This window comes from Chiloscyllium plagiosum, chromosome 24, assembly GCF_004010195.1.
Source record: "Chiloscyllium plagiosum isolate BGI_BamShark_2017 chromosome 24, ASM401019v2, whole genome shotgun sequence".
Lineage (NCBI taxonomy): Eukaryota > Metazoa > Chordata > Chondrichthyes > Orectolobiformes > Hemiscylliidae > Chiloscyllium > Chiloscyllium plagiosum.
The window spans coordinates 51,111,805-51,123,851 of NC_057733.1; the positions used below are offsets into that span (position 1 = coordinate 51,111,805).

Consider the following 12,047-nt stretch of genomic DNA (forward strand, 5'->3'; position numbering starts at 1 on the left):
TATTACAGAGATACCCCTCCCAGGGGGGTAATTGACATTAGTGACTCCCCACTGTCAATTACCAGAGAGTAATTGACAATATAGAGACCCTCCCTCCCAGGGGAGTAACTGACAATACAGATACCCCCCCCCAAGGGTTAATTGATATTACAGATTTTTCCCCTCCCAGAGGGTAATTGACATTACAGTGACTCCCCACTACCAGGGGGTAATTGACAATATAGAGACCCTCCCTCTCAGGGAGTAATGACAATACAGTGACCCCCTCCCAGGGGGTAATTGACAATACAGACATCCCCCCTCCCAGGGGGTAATTGACATTACAGAGATCCCCCTCCCAGGGGCTAATTGACAACACGGATATCCCCTTTCCCGGGGGTAATGACAATACAGTGACCCCCTCCCAGGGGGTATTTGACAATATAGATATCTCCCCTCCCAGGGTGGGTAATTGACAATAAAGATATACCCCTCCCAGGAGGTAATTGACATTACAGAGATCCTCCCTCCCGGGGGTAATTGACATTAAAGAGATGCCCCCTCCGGGGGTAATTGACATTACAGTGACCCCCCCTCCCAGGGGGTAATTGACATTACAGAGAACCTCCCTCCCAGGGGTAATTGACATTAAAGAGATCCCCCCCCTTCCAGGGGCTAATTGACATTACAGTAACCCCCCTCCCAGGGGGTAATTGACATTACAGAGATCCTCCCTCCTAGGGGTAATTGACATTACAGTGACCCCCCCTCCTGGGGGAATTGACAATATAGATATTTCCCCTCCCAGGGGGGTAATTAACAATAAAGATATACACCCTCCCAGGAGGTAATTGACATTACAGAGATCCTCCCTCCCAGGGGGTAATTGACATTAAAGAGATCCCCCCCTCCCAGGGGCTAATTGACATTACAGTGACCCCCCTCCCGGGGGTAATTAACAATAAAGATATTTCCCCTCCCAGGGGGTAATTTACAATAAAGATATACCCCCTCCCAGGGGTAATTGACATTACAGAGATCCTCCCTCCTGGGGGTAATTGACATTACAGTGACCCCCCTCCCGGGGTAATTGACATTACAGTGACCCCCCTCCCGGGGGTAATTGACATTACAGTGACCTCCTCCCAGGGGGTAATTGACACTGCAGTGACCCCCCTCCCAGGGGTAATTGACATTAGATCCTCCCTCCTGGGGGTAATTGACATTACAGTGACCTCCTCCCAGGGGGTAATTGACATTGCAGTGACCCCCCTCCCACGGGGTAATTGACATTACAGTGACCTCCTCCCGGGAGTAATCGACATTACAGTGACCCCCCTCCCGGGGGTAATTGACATTACAGTGACCCCCCTCCCAGGGGGTAATTGACATTACAGTGACCCCCCTCCCGGGAGTAATCGACATTACAGTGACCCCCCTCCCGGGGGGTAAATGGCTCCGTTGGCTCCGCCTCCTGCGGGGTGATTGACGGCGCGGTGGCCCCGCCCCTGTGCAGGCCGGGAGACTGGGAGGGAGGGAGCCGGCGAGCGGTGCTGGAGGAGGCCGAGGCTGAGGGCCGGACTGGGGGAAGATCGCCGAGCGGTACCAGTGTCAGTCATGGCCGGATCGCGGCCTCCCGGGCTCTCCTTGTTGGTGATCGGCTTGTCACTGTTGTTGGGGACGGTGAGTGTGAGCCGTGGGTAGGGGGGTGGGGGGGATAACAGCCAAGGCCCGATGGTGGGGGCATAGGCCCGGGCTCCGGGCCCCGGGCCCCGGCCTCTGTTGCCTTGTCCCCCGGTGAAAAGCTGCACTCGGCCGGAATGGAAGAGTGAGTCATGTCTTCATCAGGAAACACTTCAGAATGAAACATTGTGCACCTGATCGGGCTGTCTGTCTGTTGGTTTTTATTTAACTGCATTTGTACTTGTGCAGAAATCTTTAAACATCAGCATGGAGATCTCTGTAACCTTCTGAAGCTCATCCCTCCCTCATTATTCACTCAGTTAAGGATTCGATTTAGTTTATTTAGAACCTTGTTATATCACCAGCATTGCACAGTTTCTCTGGCTGTCTTGATGAGGTGATGGTGTGTCTGGAGCTCTAGAATGGTGGCCCCATTCGGATGGAACTGTGTGTGTGTGTGAGAGAGAGACTTGTAAGGTGAAAGTATACCTATAACATTATTAAAAGCCACACAACACCAGGCTAGGGCTTATGCTCGAAACGTCGATTCTCCTGCTCCTTGGATGCTGCCTGACCTGCTGCGCTTTTCCAGCAACACATTTTTCAGGTTATAGTCCAACAGGTTTACTCGGAGCACTAGCTTTTGGAATGCTGCTCCTTCATCAGATGGTTGTGGAGTATCAGATTGTAATACACAGAATTCATAGCAAAAGTTTACAGTGTGATGTAACTGAAATGATACATTGAAAATTACCTTGATTGTTTGTTCGTGTCTCATAATTGTGTTCTCCACAACCACCTGATGAAGGAGCGGCGATCCGAAAGCTAATGTTTCCAATTAAACCTGTTGGACTATAACCTGGTGTTGTGTGATTTTTAACTTTGTACACCACAGTCCAACACCAGCATCTCTAAATTATAACATTGTTGCTCATGTGCTTCGCGATGTGTTGCTAGTTACACTGGAGGGAAGTGTTGCTGAACAATCCTTGGTGTTTTGTTTTGGTGCATCCCCCAACTAAAGCAGCTGCAAATCATCTCTCCCACCCCCTTCATCAATACATGCTTGCGAATGCATTCATTTGGGCCTGTGTAGCCGAGTTTGTGGATGACACAGAAATAAACGGGAGGCCAGTGATGAGGACAAATACTGTAGTGAAGAAGGTGTTGATGCCTTTCTTGATCAGAGCATTGAGTTGGGAAGTCATGTTACAGTCATATAGGACATTGGTTAGGCCACTTTTGGAATCATGTGTGCAGTTCTGGTCTCTCTGCTTTAGAGGAATGTTTTAGTATGTATTCATCTCAAATGTTCCATATCAGATATTGTGATGTTGTGAAACTTGAAAGGGCTCTGCAAAGATTTACAAGTATGTTGCCAGAGTTGGAGGGTTTGAACTATAGGGGGAGGATGCATAGACTGGGGCTTATTTTTTCCCTGGACCGTCAGAGGCTGAGGGGTGATGTTATAAAATCATGAGGAGCATGGATAGGGTAAATAGACAAGGTCTTTTCCCTAGTTTAGGGCAGTTCAAAACTAGAAGTTTTATGTTGAAGGTGAGAGGGGAAGATTTAAAAGGGATCTAAGGAGCGATCTTTTCACGCAGAGGGTGGTACATGTATGGAATGAGCTGTGAGAGGACATGGTGGAAGCTGGTAAAATTGCAGCATTTGGATAGGTATATGAATTGGAAAGGTTTAGAGGGATATGGGCCAAATGCTAGCAAATGGGACTATGTTAATTTAGGATATCTGGTCGGCATGGACGATTTGGACTGAGGGGTCTGCTTCCATGCTGTAGTTACTGTGACAACAGAGTTTGCAGCTGGTCATAGACCGGTTAAGAGAGGTTCACTAGGTTGATGCCAACTATGGAGGGATTATTTTATGAAGAGAGGTTAAGTAGGTTGAGCTTGTACTCATTGGAGTTAAAAATAATGGTTACTCTCTATTGTAACATACAAGATTTTTGGCCAACTCAAAATCAAAAATACTGTGAATACTGGAAATTGAAATAAAAGTAGTGCTGGAGAAACTCAAGAGCATTTGTTAAAGTTTTAATGTTTCAAGTCCAGTACGATTTTTAGGGTACTTGACAGGTTAGTTTTGGAGAGGCTGGAAAATCATAGGAGTGGAGGATTCTTTTAGAGTAAAGTGAAGAGGAGGAATTTCTTCTGAGGGTAGTGAATATGGAACACTTTACCTCAGAGGATTGTAGAGCCTCTGTCATTAAGTATTTTCAGTGCTGAGATTATCAGATTTATAATTGCTAAGAGAATCAAGTGTTACGGAAAAATGGCAGGAAATGTTCAACTCTATTTATCAGATTAGCTATGATGTCATTGAATGGTGGAGAAAACTTGATGGGGTGAATGGCTTACTTCTTCTACATCTTAATGGTCTTGCCAACCCGCTATGATTAATATACAAGTCACATATTGCTGATGTATTGAATTGTTCTCCCCTAAAACAGTGGTGGGGATTTTCTGAGTGACCCTAGGATGGAAAACAGTTGAGAGTGTGGTGCTGGAAAAGCACAGCAGGTCAGGCAGCATCCGAGGAGCAGGAGAATTAACATCTCAGGCATAAGCCATTCATCAGGAAGGGCTCTTGCCCCAAATCAGGATTCCTGTTGAAGAGCTTATGCCTGAACAGTCAATTCTCCTGCTCCTTAGATGCTGCCTGACCTGCTGTGCTTTTCCAGCACCACACTCTCAACCCTGACCTGCAGTCCTCACTTTCTTCTGGAATGGAAAATAAACTGTCCACTGAATGTGCTAGTGCTGTTGGGGAAGAGCTTGGATTTGAGGGAAACAAAGATAGCAAAAAGACGCAGATAGATAATCAAAAAATAGAGGAAAGATAAAGCACTGGTAAGCATCAAATCTGATCAACATGGAAAATAATGTCAAAAAAACTGATTAAAGGCACTCTACCTCAATGTATATAGCAGTTGCAAAAGGATTGAAGATTTCAATGTTCAAACTGTGGTAAATGGATATTATTTATTTTCCATTACGGCAATTAAAGAGTGATTCAATTTGGAACTGGATATCTAAGAGCTATCTCCATTCAGATGTGGTATAAAAAAATGGAAAAGGAGGTGGGGTAGCTTCCCTAATAAGGGATGACAACAGTCTGTTAGTAAGAGAGAATTTTAGATCAGTTTGGGTAGAGTTAAGACAGCAAAGGAAAGCAAAAATTAGTGTTGTTTATAGAATACCAAACTACATGTAACATTGATAATACAGTAATAATTGACTTAAATTTACAAAACTCTGACTGGGTTAACAAAGTCAACATTCATGCAGTGGAAGATGAATTCCTATAGTATGTACGAGATGGTTTTATGGAACAGTATGTTGAGAAAGCAACTAGGCCTTAGGCTGTTTTTGGATTTGGTGTTGTGTAATGAGAAAAAAGCGAATAAATTACCTTCCTGTAGTTAATCTTTTAGAAAATGGTGACCGTGAAATGAGAGAATTTAGCATAAAATTTGAATGTGACTTAGTTTAGTCTGAAGCCGAGGCCTAAAATCTGACCAAAGGGAACTGATGGTATGATAGAGAAGTTGGTGAGGGTTAATTGGGAAATCACACTTAACAATTTGACAGTAGTTAGGCAATGGCCAGTATTTAAAGAAACACTACAAGGTCAAGAACAGATATACATTCCTCTAAGGCACAAACACCCAAGGGAAGGGTGAATCAGTCATCTTTAATAAAAATTAAATATTGCATTAAATCAAAGGAAATGGCTGATAAAAATGTCAAATAATGGTAAACCCGAGGATTGGAAGCAAGTTCGGGCCCAGTAAAGCAGAGCCAAAAAACAGATGATGAAAGGGAAAAGAGAATATGAATGCAAGCCAGTGGGAAATATAAAGGGGGACTGAAAAAGCTTTTAACAATGTGTGAAAACAAAATGATCAGCAAGGATAAAGTGGGAACTGCACAATTTATGTGGAGAACAGGAAAATGACAGAGAAAATAAGTGTCTAGATTAGAGTAGTGCTGGAAAAGCACAACAGGTTAGGCAGCATCTGAGGAGCAGGAAAATCGACGTTCAGAAAATAAGTATTTACTTTGCATCTGTCTTCACAGAGCATACAGAAAATCTCTCTGAAACAATGACAGAGAAAATAAGTGTCTAGATTAAAGTAGTGCTGGAAAAGCACAACAGGTTAGGCAACATCTGAGGAGCAGGAAAATCGACGTTCAGAAAATAAGTATTTACTTTGCATCTGTCTTCACAGAGCATACAGAAAATCTCTCTGAAACACTAGGTGACAAGGGATTTGTATACTGAAGAGTTGAAAAGAGGTAGTACTTGAAAGATTTTTTTAATTTCAAAAATATACTTCATTCGTAAAATATTTTGATGATCTGGTCATGCCATACATACGTAAACATTCCATTTCTTTGCATACAGAGATCGAGTAATCATTCGTATATACAGATCTGTACATTTACTATCCATATATCCATATATTTAGCTGAGGCGTTAGTGGTAGTACTTGAAAGATGAGCTGGTTTGAGGGGTGAAAAATGTCCTTGACAAGATCAGCTTCAACCCAGAGTGTTGAAAGAAGTAGCAGTAGAGATAGTTCGATAGTTTATGGCAAGTTTCCAGCTCATTTGAAAATGGTAAATGTAACCCCGCTGTTTAAGATGGGAGGGAGAAGGAGAAAGGAGAACTACAAATCTATTGATTAACATCCTTGGTGGGGAAAATGTCAGAATCTGTTATAATAGATGTAACTGAATATTTATAAACAAATGGCAGAATTGGACAGAGAAAACATGGATTTATGAAAGAAATATAATTTGACAAAGGTGGAGATTACTGAGGATGTTACTTGCAGTATAGACAAAGAAGCACATTTGGATTTTCACAGTGCTCTTGATAAGGTCCCACGCAGGAGATTAATAAATAAAATTAGATAACATGAGCTTAGGGGAATATACAGTTATGGATTGAGAATTGGTTAATAGACAGAAAGCAAAGAGTAGAAATAAATAGATTATTCTGAGTGGCAGGCTATTATCAGTATGGTGCTGTAAGGATCAATGCTAAGTTCACAACTGTTCACAATCATTTTAAATTTTTAGATGTGGGGACTAATTGTAATATTTCCAAATTTGCTTATGACAAAAACTGGGTGAGGATGTAAGCTATGAGGGTGCAAAATAGCTTCAAGAGGACTTGGACAGGCTAAGTGAATGGGCTAGAACATGGCGAATGGAGTATAATGTAAATAAAGTGGTTACTAATGTTCATAAAAGGCTGTGGTGTCCTCGTTGATAAGTAAACTGAAAGCTGGAATGTTGGTGCCAAGCACAAGTAGATATATGCAGTATTGGCATTAATTTCAAGTGGATGTGAATACAGTGTCTTGCTGCAGCTGTGTAGAACTTTAATGATAATCCATCCTGCAGTACTGTCTGTCGTTTTGGCCTCCTTACTTAAGCAAGGACTGAAACGGCATTTCACCAGTTAATCCCTGCGTCGGTGGGATTACCTTGAGGAGAGATTGGGAAACCAGGGCCCATGTTCTCTGGAGATTCAATAATTGAGAGATTGACTGATTGAAACTTAGAAGATTCTGACCAGGAGTTATGGACTACAGATAAGATGTTTCCCAGGGCTATAATCTCAAGATAAGAGGCAAGCCATTTAAGACTGAGATGAATAGGAATTTATTTGTTTACAGGGTGATGAATCTTTAGAAATCTCCTTTCAGAGAGCACATTCCTGATAAAAATTGATAAGTTTCCGGAGACTAGTGGCATTGGCAATATTGAGAGAATGCAGGGGAAAATGACATTAAGGAGATGATCAGCCAAGGTCTAAAATGGTGGAATGGGATTGATGGGCTGAATGGCTTACTTTACAGCAATTTCCTGCTTATTTGCCACCATCTTCTGTCACCACTCTCCCAACCACTGGCACCCTTGACTCTTGCAGATCAAACATCTATCTAGTTCAACCTTCAATGACCCTATCACACCGCTGTCTGTAGAAGACAATTCCAAAGATTTTCTACCCTATAAGAGAAAAGTTCCTTCTCATCTTAGTCTTAATTCAGTGAATGTTTCATTTTGAAGCTGTCCCCTTCTAGTTTGAAATCCTCTTAGCATTTATCCTTTTATGTCTCATCAGAATCTTGTACATTTCAGTAAAATAATCTCTCATTCTTTTGCGTTTCAATGAGTATAGGTCTAATCTATTCAACTACTCCTCCAAAAACAATTTTTTCACCTCAAGAATCAACCTATTGAACTTTCTTTTATTCTCCTGTTGGACATTGCAAATATATCTCTCCTTGAATAAGGAGCAGAAAACTGTATGGTGTACTCTTGGAGATGTCTCACCAATGATCTTTATGGTTTTAGTATGAGTTTCCTACTTTATTCTCTGCAATAAAGACTAATATTGCATTTGCCTTCCTTATTACTTAGTGTACCTGCATGCTAACTTTATGATTTATGTAGGAGGACACCCCGAACCCTCTGTGCCACAGTATTTTATAGTTACCCTTTATTTAATTGGTATTCTGCTTGTGTGCTCTGCAGTTTAACTGTTTGTAATGAAAATAGCCTTTGGTAACTGATGTCAGTTTTTCTCCCTCTTTTGGAAGTGCTTGTCTGTTTTCTTGCATCTTATAACTGCATAGTCACAAAGTGAACATTTGTCTTGATTGGCATCGAGGGTTAGAGCTGATATTCTTGCATCTGTGTCATAGCTTCCTGAATTGTCAGTGATCTGTCATTTAGATACTTATGGTGCCGTTATTGCTTAATTTTTAATTTGTTCATTGTGTCACTGGTCTGTTTGCTGCCTTGTAAAATTAAGGATCCATTAGTCCTTGAAGTGGCTTTCAGGGTTGTGTGCTAATTATGTAGTCATCATGGTCTGTACTGAGGCATAGCCGTCTGGTCATTTTGAGAGTTCATTTGTGGTTGAATTGTATCTTAGTATCTCGCCTCAGACACTACAAGTTAGCTAAACAGCTTCATTTAAGGGTTTTTTAAAAGTTTAAATTCTTTTAGCCTCAGACTCAAACTGGCTTTTCTTTCAAATTGGTTCTTTATGTCAGACCTACATGTCAACATAGTTTATTCTTAAAACTGATTAAAAATATTATCAGCAATAAAAGTCACCTATTGGCCATAAAGGAGGTTCTGTGGTACAGCTTATTGAGCACATACAGTCCTGCTGGAGACAGAAAGGAACATGATACTCTGATTATATGTAAGTGATAAAATTGATTTCAGAAGCAAACACCTAACCAAGCATTACATTGCCCAGTGGTGAGCATTTGACTCCTCCCATCGTAGAGAATTCTTGAGCCAACTTAATACAAGACCTTAACGTAGTGTTCCCTCAGTGTTATTTTGTTACATTTGGTGCAGTCAATTCATTACCAGAAGGCAGTAAAAAAAAATCTAATTGGCCTTAAGTACTTGGTGTATATGTGAGATTTCTTGGCCAACTTGTACATTTGTGTCAGCCTTTGAGTTTTGTGCACACTCACTTGTGCAGCAGATTTTAAATTGTGTTTTCATTAGCAGGTTTCTAGGAAAAATGGGGACGATGGCATCCCTCTGAAAATTGCAATTTGGGAGTAATCTGTTTGTACTTTCTTTAGTGTGGATATGTTCCCTTTTAATTTCTCTCTCCCTTTGCTTTTACCTAAGCTCTGCACCCACCTCCCTCCATTTTATATTCTGTTGGTGTTTCTCTCAAATGTCATGTTTGAGGTCACTGACATTGTTTCAAGTCAAAGAATGACTGTTCTGACAATATCAACTGTCAGATATATGCAGGACGTCATAATTACATCTCAACTTAAACTCAGTTGGTCTTTGCTTGCCGACTTTGTAAAAATTGACTTTCAAATGTACAGCTATCTTAGCCAGTACAATTAATTTTTACAGATCACAACTGTAATCTCTATGGTTTGGTACTCCACCTGGTAATAAATTTGCCTAGTTAGTCCCTCCTAATGCATTATCGCTTATTGGCAGTTCTGTATTATGATAGCCTGAAGTCACACTGAGTAATTTCTTTATTATTTAGTAATTTATTATTATTCAAGCTAATAATCTGAATTTAATTTGGAATAGGATCAAGAAAATGACTTAATTGTTAGGTTTTCAGAACTAATGCTAAGACTGTTGTGACAAGAAAATTAGAGATATTTATATATACTTAATGCATCATTAAACTTCTCAAATGTCTTGGTGTTTCGTGTGGAGTTAATTAATGTTAGTAAATAGGTAGGTTGCAGTGCAAGATTCCAAACTGGAAAATTGTGGAATTCTGTTTTCACAATTGGATTACTGTTGGTCTCATCAGCATTTGTTTGAATGTAAATGTTTGGCCAGGACACCTGAAGTACTTGTTAATCTGTGACTGGTGCCACAGGATCTTTGCTGTTCTCCTGAGCCAGTCGGATGGAACTTCACTCGGCTGTCTCTGATTTGCAACGGTTCTCCAGTATTGTGGACAATTGTCAGTCTTTTGCTGTTCTGTAATCTATGAAATAGTAGTGAGATTATAATTCAGTCATGTGAAATAATCCCAAGGGATGTAGTTTGTATTTAAATATGTCTGTGCATTTAACCTCTTTCACAATGTAGCCTTTAAGTAGAGGTATCGGTTCAATTCTAGTTTCACTCTGGTTTCAGATAGATCTCAATAATTAAATGTAGCAGGTGATAGCAATGGGAAGTCCCATCTGCTCCAGAGGTGTGTCATAACATTGTTGATTAAGAACATTCCTCAATATCAATCTGCCCAAATGGATCATGCTTTTTAATGTGCTGTCATGCTTCCAAACAAACCAGTGAAAGGTCAGTGCTACTGAATACATTGCACTGTATCTTTTTGTTCAGGAATCTAGTTAGTGCAATTCCTGTATTGGTGATTTTTTTTTGTTTTTGCCTCTTCCTTGGAATTGAACAAAAGTATCCAAACTGATCTAGGTCAGGTGAACATACAATTGCTACTTCCAGAATTTCATCTGGTGCAATAAATGATTGTGCTTTGTTTGTAGGTTTTGCTTTTTCTGAAATATCTGAATCCAGGTCAGGTGTTAGGTGAGATAGTTGGCTGCAGGATAAGGAATTGAAGAAATCTTGGAAGAGGATGAATGAAGTTGTTAACCATGATTCAGTTAGTGGTACTTTTGTCAATAATCAGAAGGTTGTGTGTTCAAGTTCCATGTTAGAGACTTGAGCATAAAATACATGATAAAACTCTGCTAATAGAGTGGTTGGACTGAATAGTCTGTTTGAGTTGCAACCTCTGCATGTATTTCCACATACATTAGTGCATTGGTGGGAAAAAGATTAAAGCCTGTTGGAGGATTTTGAAACCTATTGCTAATGCACCATTTTTGCTGCATACAGAATCCAAGTCCAGAAACACACGCTGTTTAGAATAGAGTTCCTCTGTTAATGGCTAAATTCAAAAAGAGCATTGTAGGATAGACTAACATACATTCATTTGAAAGGACCAAGCTATTTTCAGGGGAAAAAAGGAATTATGAGGTAACTTCCAACTTTATTTGTCACAACCACCTGATAAAGGAACAGCGCTCCGAAAGCTAGTGCTTCCAAGTAAACCTGTTGGACTATAACCTGGTATTGTGTGATTTTTAACTTTGTCGACCCCAGTCCAACACCAGCTCCAAATCATATTTTTTTTTCCTTTTACGATCCTTCTCTATCTATGATTGACAAGTGAATGGGCAACTAGCATTCTGGCCTTCAATAATACTGGCCTGTATGCTACTTCCAGGCATGCCTGAGGTAAATAGGATGAGTTGTGCCTTTCTCCTCTTGCTTTTCTTGCTTACCCTGAAGCCCAGCCTCCTCAGATGGCTGTGCTTGGGAATTTGCAGTATGAAGACTGTGGGGGCAAAAAAACTGTCTGGCCATTTATCTTTGGTGTTGTGAGAGGTTTCTGTGCTTATTTCTGTGATTTCTGCTATTGCCTGTGGAACAATGGTTGCTGCACCTCAGAAATGTGGTACTTATTGGCTGTGAACATTTTGAGACTTCCTGAGGATGTGAAAGGTACTACATATTTACAAGTTTGTATTTTTTTCAGTCCAATATATCAGAGGTCCTACACACTGTCACACTGAAACAAGATTTTGTTCGTGTTTCCTTTCTTGTATTTTGTATTGTTCATGGCTGGAACTATTCATTTTTCCTGAAGGTCCTTGTATAAAATGGTTTAGACATACAATGAGTTGGAATTGGAAAATCATATTGCGCTTTTAGTAGTTCAGGTTTAATTTAACAATCACTTCTTGCTTCAATCTTAGGAAGAGATAGATTGAATCCTTTAAACTTGGTGTCTAATTAATTGTT

The 12,047-nt window shown here is 40.6% G+C and overlaps 1 protein-coding gene across 1 annotated transcript in view; it reads left to right on the plus strand.

The window, feature by feature from the left end:
- Nucleotides 1-1,478: 1,478 nt before the first annotated feature.
- Nucleotides 1,479-12,047, plus strand: part of LOC122562289 (serine/threonine-protein kinase/endoribonuclease IRE1-like) — an 83,063-nt gene continuing 72,494 nt past the window's right edge. Inside the window, exon 1 of the mRNA XM_043715094.1 lies at nucleotides 1,479-1,662. Coding sequence (XP_043571029.1) covers nucleotides 1,597-1,662 — 66 coding nt within the window. The 5' untranslated portion in view covers nucleotides 1,479-1,596. The remainder of the gene's footprint in view (nucleotides 1,663-12,047) is intronic.